Genomic DNA, 17,512 nt, shown 5'->3' on the forward strand with positions numbered 1-17,512 from the left:
ACTATGGTGAATTCAGCCAAGAAAATACGCTTATACTAATCCATTTTTTCCGCTGTCTCTCGAACCCCTGCCCATATGTAATAACTATGTATACTAAAAACTGATCGAAAGTACAGGCACGCATATATGCATGCGCGAAGGTTTTACTTTTCCATATTTACAGTCAATTAAATGGCCCCCGTCCTATCCGGACACGAGCCACGAGACATGGCACACCTATACATATACGCAAAGCAGTGTCAAAATGCATCTGCGGAATATGCATGAGCGTTACCACCACTAAACGGGAAATCGGGTGACCAGTATCGTCTGCTTACCAGCTGACTTAAAGCTGCGATGGTAGTGGTTAGTAATAAAGGACACGGTGCACTAATAGAGATTGGTATTACTTTTTTAGTAAAAAATGAATGATATTTCTTTACGGGAAAAATCCGTGGTGCTTATCATCGATAAAGAAAGGACAGTATGGGACTGCATGTGATTCTAATATTTGAGATTCAGATTCAATCAACTTCACCATTTGTTGGGCAATTTGCATTATTTAACCGCATGTCGATTGGGAAAAAATGTCGGGCCCTCTGCATATTGAACAGACCAATAAGATTTTGTTTTATTATGTTTCGTATGTACCGGACAAAAACATTCTCAATTTAAATACTAACAAGATTGCTCCAGTACGTCAATTCTATTTTAAGTTGTCATTTAACCTAGCCGTTCGACATTTTCTCGGTGATTTGCTTACATCTATTGCATTCAAACCCAGGTAAATAACTATGTAAACAAACTACACGCAGAATAATGAAGCGTAACTGAAACAATAAAACGTTTAGTTGAATTTCAAACTTGAAGAATGTTTATTTCAAAGTGAAATATGATTGCTTTGGCAACATTAATTTAGCAGAATTAAATAAATTCTTGTTTGTATTTTAATTGAAAGAATGAATGATACAAAATTAAATTTGTGTAGACCAAATTTATCGCTGTGTTAAAAATGAATGTTATATTTGTTTGATGCTAACAAAATATGGGTTGATCTTTTTCGTACGCGTCATTAAAATCTATGCATAATATATTTACATTTTGAACGAACGATTTGGTAGATTCTAACGATAATCTCCTTTGTTTATTGGAACAACTGACTTTTTCGTTTGAAATAATTGCAAAAATTCTATTTCATAAGCAGCTCTTACACGTTCAATATTTTTGTCAATAGCAATACACAGTATTGATGATATTGCTTCAGTGCGTCAATCCCATTTGAAATGCACATCGTCAACACAACTTTTTTACATTTCACGTACAATATTTCGCCAATACTCTCTAGTATTGACAAAAATATTGAACGTGTAAGGACCGCTATACACAAAATTGTACTAATTTGAGGTAAGAAAATGTTTAATTTAATTTAATGCTTCAATATTTCTTATTTCAAACTAAAATGTTCTTGTTGTAAAAAAAAAGATTGGTTGGCATCAACAAATATTTCAGTTTGTTTTTTGCATAGAATCATGGTTGGAACAAAGCATAATTTGTTCAAATCAATCTAATCTCTTAATATAAAAATAATAGAATCTTCATTTGATTTATCAAACAGGAATGCCATTGTGATTTCGATCGATTATTCAATGTTTTTTTTTCGAGAGTTGTCCTACTGGAGCTGTAGAGTTAGGTTCTCAGAATGGCTCCCCGTCAGAACCACACACTACAATTGCAGACGAGGTAGACAACGGCGCCCACTAATACACTGCTTTAGGCCAATTGTAGCGGGCCGTGATTCTGAATGTGATATTTATTGTACGGTTCAGATATGTGCGTGCGTAGGGACTTCGCGATCGCGTGTGTCATCGCGAAGGACTCGAGCATTTGTACGTTAACGTGTTCGATCGCGTGTGCTAAAGGGTGTCAACTCATTTCTGAAAATGAAATTCCCTGATTTTACAGGTTTTTCCAGACCTTTTTAAAAAAATTCCAGAGTGCTCAAACAAATCAAATTAAATTCACATTTTTCAATGTCTATCGTTTTAGCTTACACCATTTTTAGTTAGTTTTAAACCTTTTGTATCTTCCATTTCAATTAAACCACTTTTGGTCTTTCAACTGCCATGTAATTTAAATATTTCCAAATCAAAACAAGTTTCATCCTCTAAAATTTTAAATAAAAATATGTTTTCTAGAGGTCTGATTGTGACGAATCTTGTATCAATGCATTGCATACTCATCGTGGTGCTTATAAGACTCACAGACCAACAGACATAACACTCGAAAACAATGCCTCGCATAATATAAGGGTTATTTTAAATATAGTTTTGATTGGGGCTGTGGTCGTACTTGCGATAAGGCCGTCTTTGGCATATGCACAAGTAAGCTGAGGATAGACCACTAGTGAAAAATTGTTACCAGGCCCGAGGGATGACCGACAAGAAAATGAGTGTATGGGACCGTATATAACCGTGTTCTGGAAAAATTAGCGGATTGACATTTTAGGGATGAATTTCCTCATAGTGTTATGTATTTTAGTCTGTGTGGAAATGGTGATGAGTCTGGGATCTTCCGTTAACCTTCTAGCAGTCGCGCTGGTGCACTGAGTGCACGCTGCTTTGAAAAGCTAGCAAATTGTCTTTGGGCAACTGCGGCTGCTCATTCAGTGGGCCATATGCGCGACTTCCGGAGGGTTAAGTAGGCACCGTTTTAACATACTCTATCATATTCCATATACCCTTGAAGGTGGTGGTAACCCATTCTTAGGTCTGGTTAGATTTGGATTCTTCTTTTTGACCTTCCGGAAGTCATGCTAGTGCACTGAGTGCACGCTGCTCTGAAAATCTAGCGAAATCGTCTGAGCGCACCAGCGGCTGCTCGTTCAGTGGGCCATTTGCGCGTTAATAATGATTGCGTTGTTGATACAAAATAATGCTGCACTTTTTCACAACTTTAAAATAGGGGCATAATTCAAGAAAATGTCGAATAATCACAAGAAAAAACAGACAGGTCTGCGAACAAATTATAGAAACCGGTTTTTGATAAGTTTACTTGTGATTTGAGACAAACAGTTTTTTAGTCTCTCATTTGCCTGCCATTTCCCACCAATTCGTCATTTCAGAAATTAAGTACCTTCTAAACTGCCGTTGAGATCGTATTCGTCCCATGTTCTATGAGATTCCCTCTATACATAAGACAATTATGCGTTGAACGGCAGTGAAAAGGTCAGTTGGAAATTCCATCTTGGAATATAATAAATACAAACAAATAAATAAATAAATAAATAAAGCGATTTTTAATGCAATCTGGCAATAGCAGCACGTTGTGAGATGAGTGAAGCTTCGCAGCAAAAGGAAGGCGAACTTCGGTTAAATACACTATTTGTTGATTTTAAATATTGTCGTATCCGCCCGTCTGTTAGAGGAAGGTGATATTGAAACTGGAGCTTGCGAAAGTCATCTTCATACAGTTCTGTTATATACGGAAACTAGAGATGGTCGGGTTTCAATTTTTTTGAACCCGAACCCGACCCGAACCCGAGAGCTTGAAAATTGAAAAACCCGAACCCGACCCGAGCCCGAAATTATAAAATTTGAAAAACCCGCACCCGACCCGAGCCCGAAATTTTCAAAATTAGAAAACCCGGACCCGACCCGTACCCGAGAATGAAAATTTTGTAAAACCCGAACCCGACCCGACCCCGAGAATTTTAAAATTTGAAAACCCGAACCCGACCCGACCCGAAAATTTTTAATTTGAGAAACCCGATCCGAACCTAACTTGCTAATATGGAGAGTCCACCAAAGATCTCGAAGATTTTTAATTTTAGGCACCCTAGGGTCATCTTAGAATAGTAGAATCACTCGAAGCTGAAGTAGCACCATACGTGTTGAGTTAAATCTGCCTATGGCAAAACGAATCACTGGCCAATAGAATCCCAATTTTTATTTGCTATTATTTTAAAAAGAAAAAAATTGCTATTATTGAACGTCGAATTTGTAATGTTATGAGAAACTTACAAATCGTCGATAGCTTAACCGGAAAGTAGAATAAATCGGTCGCTAACTCATGGGGAAACAAACAACTTAATGGTAACAGTTTCAAACAACCTTGCCCGTCGTACTTAACCAAAAGTTCTAAGTTTGTATTAAAAACCATTCCTGCAAGGCAGTTTTGTATGATTTATCACATGTATTAAATTAGCTATGGTAATTGGCCACAGCAGTACCACCAAATTTGTGATTTCAATATATGGGAATTGCGAAATCGTCCCCGGGCCACAACGCCCATTTTTGTCAATGGTTACAGTTTATTTTAACTGCAAGCAATCTTTATCATAAATCAATTTGATTGTTACTAAACTTCCACTAAAGCAGGTACAACCTATTTGTTGCATTTGACCAACATAACAGTACCCGCTTAAAGTTTCTTTGGGGTACAAATGTACCCCACAAAACCGTTTACGTTAATGTTTTGTCATGTTTACATAATTCCGAAAACATTATTATATCTTGTTTAAAAAGAAAAACATCGTTACATAGTAAGCGAAAAACTTGTGTAAAATTGTATGTTTTAGAAAAAAAACTATCCAATTTAATTATAAAATTTAATAAAAATTAGGCATATTAGAGCGATTTTAGTTCTGGGGTACGAATGTATCCCACAAAACCGTTTACTTAGAGAAAAAGTCACGAAACCGTTGTAAGGTTAATGGCCAATTATTATTCAATATGTAGCAAAAAAGTACTACCATTAAGTGCACTCGCCACACCCACTGTTCGATTTCTCGCGACTGTCAAAACGAGCAATCAGGAGCCGATCAATAGATTGGTTTTTATTGTTTCTACTTCCCGTAGATTTCTACTCGCTTTACTTTAGATACTATTTGCTGTACGCTTTAGCTGAATTTTACGCGTTTACCCTGACCGCGGCCTACGTATCGGTTTTAAAGTACCTGTCGAAATTAATATTTTAAAACAGAAAGTTGAACCAATATTTTCCGATAAATTCCTGTTGACTTGATTTATTACTAATTATCATGAAAAATAAATCGCAAAGAAATTTTAGATGTGAAACACGTATTGTTGAATGCTCTCTCATGAATGTTCTTTTAAAACATAAAATAATTCAGTCAGTTTGCGAATCTTAAGAGACAGAATTTTAAACAAGAATGAAAAATAATATATTTGGGCACCAGAAAATACGACGAATTCTAGCGATTTAAAGGTGCTACCATTTGGTACGGTTATATGTGTCTTCCATTCGTATCACGAAGTATAAAAAGAGATTGGGTTTTGTGTATAGACAGCGTCAAGAAATGGTTGGGTTGTTTTGTTAAAAACCCGAACCCGACCCGACCCCGAAATTTTCTAATTTGAAAAACCCGAACCCGACCCGAGCCCGAAAGTTCAAAATTTTAAAAACCCGGACCCGACCCGAGCCCGAGAATTTCAATTTTGAAAACCCGGAACCCGACCCGAACCCGAAAAGCTTCAATTTATAGAACCCGAACCTTACCCGAAACCCGTCGGGTTCGGGTTTCGGGTCTAAAAACCCGAACCCGACCATCTCTAACGGAAACCCATATCGAAAACGTTGAATTTTTAAGCGGAGTTGAGTGTTTAACCGTTAGGTAACGACATAGTACGCGAGTACCTTTCCAGATTTCATTTAAAATTACAATTTGCTTTCCATAACTAGAACCTGAAACTTGGTGACATCATAGTACATCACTAGGCATAAATTTTAGTGAGATAAGATTGAAGATGTAGTAAATGGGCCTGAGGGGAACGTTTTGGTCGTTTCTACCGCATAGCAGACTGACAGGGTAATGGTCATTACTATTATAATTTTAAACTTATTCAAATATTTGTAGGTGTTTTGGAATCAGGAAGTCATCTATTTTTTTCATCCTGCTATAAGGAATCGTATGAGATCTTGTTTCCGGACACCCGGTCCTGGAGGTGTGTCCCAGCTTTGAAATACTATTTGTAAATTTCAAAGAATTCTAGCAATATGGATGTCAAAATTCGTGGGTTTGCCACAGAGATTGTTAACAATCGTCATGGGACTATCTGATAATTTGACCCCGGAGCGGTCTTCACAACTTTATTTAGTTGCTTAATAATTCTGTCTGTCAGTGAGCGGAGCAGACAAATGACTTCAGCTGTAGACAAAAAACAGTATGAAAGCTGTGCGTTACCTAATGCCACTTCATAAGTTATATAACAGATTTCATAAGTTATATAACAAAAAATATGTTTTGCCTTTCTCAATAGAAAGGTATTGCAATTGCTCTGAAAACCGACTTTTCAACGGAGGCCCGGAGGGCCGAGTGACATATACCATTCGATTCAGTTCGTCGAGTTCGGCAAATGTCTGTGCGTGTGTATGTATGTGTGTATGTATGTATGTGTGTGTATGTGACCAAAAATATCACTCATTTTTCTCAGAGATGGCTGAACTGATTTTGACAAACTTAGTCTCAAATGAAAGGTGCAACGTTCCCATAGGCTGCTATTGAATTTCTAATGGATCCGACTTCCGGTTCCGGAATTACAGGGTGATGAGTACGAACACGCAGAAAATGTACGATTTTAATTAATTCTGCAATGAATGTATAATGGTGAAATTTTTTCCAAAATATGACTACAACTGCTTCGATTTGTAGTATTAGGTCACTAACATCCATTCAAAGTCTATTTGGCCACATTGGCCACCATCATCGGTTCCGGAAGCCCCGGCGGAAGAATCTAAATTCAGAATAACAGTCACATCGGTTTCTCGGAGATGGCTAGACCGATTCAACTAATTCAACTGGTCTCAAATGAAAGGTATTGCGTCCCCGTAAATGGCTATTTAACTTCATCCCGATCCGACTTCCGGTTCCGAAGTTACAGGTTGTGGCGTGCGATCACATAGCAAATTGTGATTCAAACCGATACTCCGATGAAAGCAAAAAAGGTAAAAATTTCGCTAAAATGTCTCTCAAACAACTTAAATTTGCTGTTCTAGGTCACCGACGGCCAACCAAACTTTCGTTCACTACATTGACCACCATAGACGGTTCCGGAAGTGCCCGGGAAAAGCGGCCATCTTTCAAAATTTACGAACTCACATCAGTTTCCCGGAAATGGTTGGGCCGATTTTCACAAACTTAGTCCCAAATGATAGCTATAATATCCCAACAGATGTCTATAAAATTTCGTACGGATCGCTTATATGGGTCCGGAAATATAGACTAAATCGTCCGGTCACATATGAAATTCCCATATAAGCCGGGCACCCCATGAAATTTCAGAAATCGAATTCGTATTTTTGATGCCAAACATCTTTAAAATGCATGAAATGTCGAGATTTTATGTTATCTCGAAAAAAGTTTTTTTTATAAAAATCGACTTTTTGGGACTGCCGATTTCGCACCTTTTCTCAGTTCAATATTACCGTGGCTGTTTTTTCTTTTTCAAAATTTTAAAACTCGAATGATGATTTATTTTCTTGTATATAGTTGTCATGTGATGTATAATAATAAAATGTAATATATGCACTTAAAAGCTTTTAATGAATATAAACAACGCACACATTCTCGTGATTCATAATTGAGAAAGGCACAATTGCACCGCTAGGTGGATTAAAATAGGTTTTTTTTTGTTTTTTTCGGTAAGCTCATACAAAACCAACTTTTTGTAAATAATTTTTTTTTCCATGCATCAAATACTTTTCGAGTTATCAGTGATTGGAAAATGTTCGGTTTTATAAACTTCAAAAGTTAAAAATCTAATAACTTGAAAAAAGTATCATATTCAACCAAAACAAAAAATATGTGTCAATTATTTTTAGGTAAAGAATGCAAGAAAAAAATTTGGAAGTAATTCAAATTTTGGTTGTAAATCTGACGGGGGATGACCCATATAACCATGGTTGTGAGAAGTTGTAATTATGAGATGGATCGAATAATGTTATTCTCCCTTGTATAAAATGTGTTAAAGGGAATAAGTGCGTTCAACCGAATATTTGAGCCAATATTTTCCAGTCGCATTTAAAAAAAATATTAACACCAGGTCGAAATTTCTCCCTGATTTGAACACAAATTCCCTGAAAAATCCAGGTTTTTCCAGGTCAAATAGAATTCCCTGAATTTCCCTGATTTTCCAGGTTTTTTCCAGGAATCGTCACCCTTACGTGTATGTAACTTCGCGTGAATAAATTTTATATTAAAACCGTTTGCCTTTCGCATATTCATGTGTGTTCTAGAGCGATCGCGCGCGGACCGTGAATTTGATACTTAATTTTTCGTGCACGGTTCAGATTCTAGAAGAAAGTGGGTTCTTCCATATCACTAGAGTTCCCAGTCATGTCGCAGTAGAACGTGTGGTCTAGTGGATATGAGCTTTTTTTTTTTATTGGTCCAACTGAATGTTGCCAGAACGGAGGGTAAAGATTTCCGGTCGTGACCGATTCATGATCATGCGCGTTTGCGAGTTCGCTTTTCAGCCCGCATTTGTAGCTTCGTAAGTACTAAAACGTTCACATTGTTACCGGAGTGTTATAAAGTTTGCGCGATCGCGAACGTAAGTGTGCGTAGATGATTGCGAAGAGCTTAAGGTTGCACAGAGAATGCGTAAAATTCGCAAACGAAAAAAGTAGTTTTTTTCCACACCGTATGTCAGATCTTCATAAAAATCAATCAGCAGTACTGTAACAACATTCTACACACGCTGATTGATTTTTATGAAGATCAGACATACGGTGTGGAAAAAAACTGCTTTTTTCGTTTGCGAATTTTGCGCATTCTCTGTGCAACCTTAAGCCTTCGTATGTTGTGTTTGTCGCGTGTGCTCGCGTGCATGTGACTTCGCGTGCATAAATTCGATTTTGTAACCCTGCGACTATTCACATATTGGCGTGTGTTCTTGAATGACCACGCGGACCGTCGTTCTGATATTTAGTTTTCGGTGTACGGATCACATTCTGACAGGGAGTGAGTTACCCCATATCACCAGAGTTCCGGGTCATGAGGCCATGGAACGTTCTGTCTAGTGAATATGGGAGTTATTTTTCTTTCTTTTTCAATTTTACTGTTTTTTGCTTCTTTCTTATTAATTAACATGGACCTAGACTGCTGGTACCGAGGATAGAGACTTCCGGACGATCACGATTCATGATAGCGCGAGCGCTGGAGATTGTAGGTTGACGCTTGAGATCGCATTGGTAAGTTTATGAATGCTGAGGCAGTAGCGAGGGCATGTGATGTAACAATGCCGAGGAGAATGGAACCGAGAAACTACCGGGGTCCGGCGTACTGGTGGAGCGATAGGCTCAGCATCCTCCAGGCTGCCTACCTAAAAGTCACAAGACGCGTTCAGAGAGCAAGATCTGAGGCAGTTAGAGAAGAGTGTAAGGTAACATTCCGGGCGGCCAGGGCCGCTTTTAAACGCGAGGTAGTGCTGAGCAAGTCCATCTGGGTGAGGAGCTGGGCAGAGAAATAGGCGCCAACCCCTAGGGCAATGCTTACCGTGACGTCATGGCCAGGATGAAGGGTCTAATGACGCCAGTCGAAATGTGCGCCGACAAACTGAAATCTATCGTGGAGGATCTTTTCCCGAAGCACGACCCAACCGCATGCAAGCCTACACCGTACGTCGATGCAGATGGTAGAAATGCTGGGGACAATCGAGTTTCCAACGGCGAGCTCCTTATTGTGGTACAAGGGCTGAAAGCGAAGAAAGCTCCCGGAACGGATGGTATCCCCAACGTGGCAAATGAAGACTGCGATGCTGGCGTTTCCGGACATGTTCAGGATAATCCTACAGAAATACCTGGACGATGACTATTTCCCGGATAGATGGAAGATCCAGAAGCTGGTGTTGCTGCCAGGGAAACCACCAGGCGATCCAGCATCGTATCGGTCTATATGCCTGCTGGATACACTCGGTAAGCTCCTGGAAAGAGTCACCCTCAACAGGCTGACGACCTACGCTTAAAGTGAGAACGGACTATCGCAGAGGTAGCTCGGGTTCCGGAAAGGGATATCGTCACAGTCATCGCGAACGCGGAGAAAGCATTGAAAAGGGGTAATCGCTACTGCGCCGTGGTAACGATAGACGTGAAGAACACTAGCTGGGGGACTATCGCCGTAGTGTTGTACAGAATGCGGGTTCCGGACTATCTATGTAAGGTTCTGAAAAGTTACTACCAGAACCGAGTACTGGTCACGGCGGTAGTACCTCAGGGCTCCATACTCGCCCCAACGCTCTGGAATATAATGTACAACGGAGTATTAACACTGGAACTGCCCAGGGGAGTTGAGAACGTCGGCTTTGCAGATGATGTTGTCCTGACGATAACCGGCGAGACCCTTGAGGAGGTGGAGATTTTGACGGCAGAGACAATAGGCATCGTGGAAACCTAGATGGATGACGTCAAGTTGCAGCTGGCTAGCCACAAGACCGAGATAGTGCTGGTCCGAGCGGACTCGTTGGCTAAGTGGCAGCAAGAGTGGGACAACGTTGAGAAAGGAAGGTGGACCCACCGACTCATCCCAAATGTATCTATCTGCTTGGGTGAACTTCCATTTGACGCAGTTTTTGTCCAGGCACGGATACTTCCGGAAGTACCTGCATTGGTATGGACATGCTTCGTCACCCCTTTGCCCGGAGTATGTGGACGTGCAAGAGACACCGGAACACGTGGTATTTGAATGCCCTAGGTTCGAAGAAGTTTGTAGGAGTATGCCTTCTGTGCCAGTGGACAATATCGTCGAAAAGATGTGCCACGACGACATTTTGCGTTTCTTTCCCGGACCTCTAAAGCTGGCATCTGCAGGCATTTCTCAAGCAAATAAAGAATTTAGAGTTCAATGGCAACAAACTTACCCCTCACAAGAACTCGACGAACACATATCTGGTCAGCCACGGTTAAGGCTCGCTGGAGTTCCTCGTTAACGCACGGTTGATGTTTTCTACGTTATCAAGTAGTGGAGATTCGACGATGTTTCTATCCGCCGTACTGCCGAACTGCACTAGTTTCTTGCAATCGAAAAAGGGTGGGGGGGTGCTTCGACGAGAACATTTAACAGGCTTCGTCTTCTTTATTGATGATAACATGCGTCGCTAGAAGCACCATCCTTTGGATGCAATCGTATCTCAGTAATCAGCGTCTAGCCGTCAAGATAGATGATTGTGTATCCGAGGAGTTCTTCGCTTCATCTTGTATTTTACAAAGCAGCCATCTCCGGTCTTTGATTACCCTTCTGTATTTCAACGACGTAAAATTTTGTTTAGAAGCTGCTCGCTTGTGATTTGCTAATAACCTCAAGTTATGCTGCAGAATCAGAATTATTGACAACGCAGCTTGCTTTCAACGTCAACTGGTAATCTTTGCGGAACGATGCGAAATCAACCAATGAAACTATGGCAGAACCTACGACTGACAGAACACTGTCATTATTTCAACGGTGTCCATCGAATTGAGTCATTACAGCGCAGATTTGCATCAATAATCTATAAAATCTGCGTTTTCGTCGTGCCCACGCTTCTTAGGCCAAATCACTCATTATGACAGTCATCATGATCCCAAAACAGCAGAAATTCAGTTAGAATTCTTTGCGTATTTCATTATTTCATCAAATTCCAGGCCGATTTTTTGAACAGGGCAGTTCTTACCCTAAGGCTTTGTATATCCTCCACTCCTGAATATGATCTAGATCGTTAAGCCCTTGTTGCCAATCTGCGTACATATTGTGAAACAAAAAACCATCATACAGGGGATTTTCTTCGATTCCATCCTCTTCCAACCGTAGTAATCTCAAAACTCTAACAAAATGTGTAAAAAATTTGATGAAGATAAAGGCTACATGAAAAGCTCGAATGTTCAACTTCTTAGGGTATGGTATCTGTTGAAAATTATAGGTACTAAAGTGTACATCGTAGGCCACTCGTAATAAGAGATCGGCTTCAAACAATTTGAACATACGGTTTTCAAGCAGATAATAAATGGTAACCACCGTCAACCTGAAAGCTTTCGGAATTCGTTGAATTTGCTGATGGTCAAGTGTACTCGACACAATCCAAACTAATAATCGCATCTTTGTTTCGTACAGGCTAGCGCAAACATCCGGGTCTGCTGACAGTAAATCCAACATTGGAGGCGGTGTAATGTTCGGTGGAAATTCAACCGGGTATTCCTGAAGCGAATAACCGATATCATGATTAAGCTTAAGAACTACACTACACGTAGAGCAACCGGGTAGCATCTGACGGTGATACTGAATGATTCCCGCCTGACGTAAAACTATTTGCAGCGCCATCTGTGGAAATCGTGCCCCCAGCTCAGCCGGGCGCATGTCCAAGAAGAACCCGGTAAGGTTCACGGATTTTCCGATATAAATCTGATACACGAAAGTATCCTCCAAGTTTTTAATTCTTTCTATGACGGGATCATCTGTTGGGTTCAAACTTGAAGCAGGGTAGTTCTGTGGATAAGATAACGTATTTGTTAGATAAAAAAGATCAACGAGCATTTAAAGCTAGTTACTTGAATAAATTTCAGAACCACAAAATTTTAGTTTCAAATAAAAATAGAATGTTCTATTGAAGCTAGCTACATGTTTCAATGAAAAGCAAAAAAAACTTCATCACAACAGACTACTCACCGTATCATAAAACTCCAAGCTCTTCTGAAAGCGATACATCAAATCGTCATTTACGGCTGCCCTTCCGAATGCCCGCGACAAGACGCTCTGAAGGGACTCCCCTCTCGAACATTGCCTTACAAAGTTTGCCAATTTGTAAAACTTTGGCATTTGTCTTGGATTCAACATATTGTGGAATCGACGTACTTCGTCGTACTGGACAATATCGTTTCCACCCAGGGTGGCAAACAAGGGCATCTGTTTGTAGGTTAGCTGTAAATGATTTACCAGTGCGGCGCGATTGTACTCGTACGTAGTCAACGTCTCTAAATTGAGATCCTTAGAAGACCAATATCGCCAGGTACCCTCAAATATCATAAAATCTGTGTCGTTGGATATAACAGCTATCGCGTGGACCGCATTCGCATAGGCGGCCAATTCTTGGTCACACTCGCGCTCTATCGAAGTCTTTAGAGAGCCATACTTTTTCGCCAAACTTTTCACCGGATATGTGGTGCATGACGGGATGCTTGCTTGGAATCGCATCACAATATCCCGAAGATCCATTGATTTTACCGCATCGGTAATTTTTATCATATCTTGATACTTGTTATCCTGGCGCTTGGTCCAGGTATCGTATTTGGTCTGCTGTACCGGTCCATCATAATAAAACACCAAACTCACATCAAGACCTTTTAACCTGGTGTAAAACTGATTCAATAAAAATTCCACCTGATTGTATCGTCCGCCGCATAGCAGCCCAGCGAGATCTCGTTTCGACACCGGTTGGTATAGGGACATTAAATCGACAACGATGACCGGGGCAGCAGGTTTGGTGGATTTGGAAGTTGTGTAGTATTTTCTGTCGGCCGAGAATACATAATAAAGTTCATTAAACGATATTTCGAAAGGAAGTAATGCTTGTTCACCTGATTTCATCTTCGATGTTGATTTTAAAGTATCCGTTGGGAACTTCTTGCCGAACAAATGTTTCTAAATGACGAATACCCATTTTCTGTTGTTTTGATATGATTACTATTAAATTATTTTTTTATTTTTAAAATTGTTTGTTTTGCTAATGCTGATTACACGCTTACACGCCCTTACTAAATTTTAGGAAGAAACACACTGAAACCAAAATTTCAACTGAAAAAAGATATTTGGTCGATGAGGAATACTGGGATACGGACAGTGATGTACCAAATAAGCATTTTTATATTGCGCACTTCCCACCAACCTGGACTCCGCACTTTTAAAGTGCGAGTGATCTCAAAACTGCGAGCTGTCAAAAAACATGTATTTCAAGTGATAGAGATGGTACTTTCATAGACAGACCAGTCGAACTAACCGGTCTATGAGAAGAATTTAATGGAAGAATGGTAAGTGCGCAGTGCGGTTAGAATCCAGTTTTTAGTGCCACAAGCAATAAATTTGGGGATAAATCAAGGTTTTTTCCCGGTTAAAATTTTTTAATAGAAAGATTGGGTTTTTGCTTTTTTTGTTTATATTTTAATAATTGAAAATTAATGTATTATTATCCAAACTTTTTTCTTTATTCATTATTTCCTCGATTTAATTATTGTCTGATCGCCGATACCACATATCTTCACAAATTTAGTAGTTAAATATGCGATATGTTAACTTTCCAACTGTGAAGACTCCTAAACGTGATAAAAATCTTTCTACTGTTTCCGATGTACACTGAGAAACAAAAATATGCATTATTAGCATACTTTCTATTCCCATCTCTTTTATTCTGCTGTGATTTTTATGCATTTTCATGCATATACTTCTAGTAAGCATTCAATGAGTGGATAGACCGAATATGTCCAATGCATAAAATTTACAGCAGAAGAAACGAGAGGCAGATAGAAAAGTATGCTATCAATGCATACATAAATTTCTGCGTGTAGTTGATGCCGAAAGAATTCGGATTGCAATTTGTGGAAGTTCTGATTGCGGTGCATACAAATGACGAATATCAAGGCCACACTTTTTCTACATATTTCTCACTTTAATTTTTCACCGAATCAAGTAGGTATATTTACCTAATTTTGAATGATTTCGTTAAAAGTTGAACACGTTTTAACTAATTTCGTTAAAAGTTGAACAACCCCTAAAATGAATAACCAGCCGGAAATAACACATTTTTAAATTAATTTTTAAAACACATAGTATATATTACCATAAAGTGGTTGAGTTGACTGTATTTTCCGTTATTTTGAGCTATAGTAAATATGAACACATCTTAGCAACCCTGTTTGAATAGCTGCATCTGCCATACTGGAGCGGTTGATGGTAATACCATGTTCACTAGACTGCCCAGAAAAATGATGAATTTTTGAAAACTCAATCGGCCCACCCCTGAGTCGATTCTTAGTCTCACAAGGAGTAATTTCACCAAATTTGAAGCAAATCGTACAAGTCTAACTACCGGACCAGCGTGCCTGAAGTTTGTATGGGATTTTTCAACAATTTACATGGAGAAAACTCCCTAGTTCGTATTTTCGTCACTAGGTGGCACTATATGCATCGTATTATCACTGTAAGTGAAAATAGGAAAGATAATTTAATTGTCTATAACTTTGTCGAAGACTGCTAGTAAATCCGGCTTTGTTAAAAGAAGTTATTAAACTTCTAACGAAGTTATGTCTGAGTCAGTTTTGCATGGGGCCTAGCAGTGCATGGTTGTGTATCAGTACTCGAGTCCCGCGAACTATACATTTTTGTGAAATAAGGGTTAGATTTAGCTGAATAGTATGCTTATAAGAATTGTAGTAAATAATACGAGTTATGTTTTGGTTAAAAAAAATTAGTTCCACCTGTGACCGCATAGAGGGCGCCACCACTAACTTTTCATAGAAGAGAGATAGAGTATCAAGATGTTCGGAAGAAATACTAAAAAATGTCTGTTCTACAACTTTGTAGAAGACACCAAGTTTCTATCTCTCTTCCTTGAAAAGTTAGTGTTGGCGCCCTCTATGAGGTAACATGAGGAACTAAAATTTTCTAATCAAAGCATGACTCATATTATTTATTATAATTCTTCTGAACATACCATTGAGCTAAACCTAACGATTTTTTAGCTCGTGTGAATCGAGTACTGATACACAACCATGCACTGTTAGGCCCCATGCAAAACTGACTCAGACATCACTTCGTTAAAAGTTTAATAACTTCTTTTAGCAATGCCGGATTTACTAGCAATCTTCGACAAAGTTGTAGACAATTAAATTATCTTTCTTATTTTCACTTATAGTGATAATACGATGCATACAGTGCCACCTAGCGGCGAAAATGCGCGCTAGTTGGTTTTCTCCATGTAAATTGTTGAAAAATCCCATACAAACTTCAGGCACGTTGGTCCGGTAGCTAGACTTGTCCGATTTGCTTCAAATTTGGTGCAAGTACTTCTGGTGGGACTAGGAATCGACTCAGGGGTGGGCCGATAGGGGTCATTTTTTTCCTGTCACTCTAATGTTCACACTATAAAGTTAAAACATGTTTTAATAATTAGCAACAAGAAAATTGTGATCAAGATAGCGTTAAAACACGTTTTAACTCGTAGTGTGAACGTAGTATAAGCACAGTTTACACTTGTATAACGATGGAGCTATTAAAACAGGGTTGCTATAGTTAATAATAAAATCCATTTGTTTTGAAGTCATGCTGCTTCCTTAGTTAATAACTTTTCTTTGCGAATTTTCACAAACTTACAATGTTCCACAAATGTGTTCAATAGAAGAATACCTTTAGAAATATATAGTGTTCTCATGAATTGATTGATGAGGTGATTTTTTAAGAATTTATTTTCAATTTTAACCGATTTTTCATACTAATTTCCATATAAACTTTGAAGTTTTTGGAGGGTCCGTAGACACAACCGATTGGTACCAAAATTTGCACAATTACTAAGGGTCATAAAAAGAATCAATAAAGCCTGATGGAGCTAAAAATCAAAAATTGAACCAGTCTACTGTGGAACCAACGACACGACCTGAAACTTCATGAAATCTTCTGAAGAAAAAGTGTCCGATTAATTTACCACCAGTTACTAGTATATTGAGTGACCCCTCGATGCGCCCAAAACAATATTTTTTTCAGCAACACTTCTTTGTTCATTTAATTTTCGGTTGTTGTTAACAACCATACATTGCTTTGCACGAGGCAACCAGCAAGGAAAAGGTAGATATTTGCATTGAACTGCTATAACATGGTGCAGATCCCAATATAAGAAATTCGTAAAATAAAATTCCACTGTATTTGGCAGACTTCTGTATAAAGGCTAGTTTACAGTTCGGAAAACGTGTCACGGGATTTGGGTCCCTGTGTATTTTAAATGGAGCTCGGGATTTCAAATCCCGTGACGGGAAATAAGTCTACACAAAAATGACAGTTTTCATGAAGTGTAAACCCAACCGCGGGAAACATCACGGGATTTTAAAACTCTCCACACAGAAATCCGTCCGGGAACAATTCAACACAAATTGTTTCCGACGGGGAAAATAGTATTTTTATAAAGTTTACAATTCGCTGCAAGTTTGATACTGTTTGTATTTTTAAGAAGCAGCAGAGTTTTTGGTTTGACAGTTTGGAGAGATCTCGGCGGGAAATTTTCCCTGATCAAATCCCGACGCAAATCCCATGTGAAATCCCGCGATCCATTTCCCGAACTGTAAACTAGCCTTAAGCCAGGTGAGTACAGAAAGCTTGAACTGCTGGAAATAGCACGGAAGAGCGTTTATTGAAGCTGTTGACACCGCTGAATGTTAATGGTCGTGCAAGTGACGGCACAAATTCACCCCATTTCATCTGGCCGCCGGCTACAATGGTATACGGGTCGTGCTAATTCTGCTGCAGCATAGTGCCGACGTTTATTTGAAGGCTAATGGGAACTTATTC

General features: G+C 39.1%; 1 protein-coding gene across 1 annotated transcript; it reads right to left on the reverse strand.

The window, feature by feature from the left end:
- Nucleotides 1-11,572: 11,572 nt before the first annotated feature.
- On the reverse strand, nt 11,573-13,709 carry LOC131685563 (constitutive coactivator of PPAR-gamma-like protein 1). The gene is made up of 3 exons (XM_058969371.1): nt 13,540-13,709; nt 12,632-13,472; nt 11,573-12,451 (listed from the first exon to the last, which is right to left on the reverse strand). The coding sequence occupies exons 1-3, from the start codon at nt 13,620-13,622 to the stop codon at nt 11,639-11,641; spliced, it is 1,737 nt and encodes a 578-aa protein (XP_058825354.1). The 5' UTR covers nt 13,623-13,709; the 3' UTR covers nt 11,573-11,638.
- Between the last annotated feature and the right edge of the window lie 3,803 nt (nt 13,710-17,512).

This window comes from Topomyia yanbarensis, chromosome 2 (assembly GCF_030247195.1).
Source record: "Topomyia yanbarensis strain Yona2022 chromosome 2, ASM3024719v1, whole genome shotgun sequence".
Taxonomy (NCBI): Eukaryota; Metazoa; Arthropoda; class Insecta; order Diptera; family Culicidae; genus Topomyia; species Topomyia yanbarensis.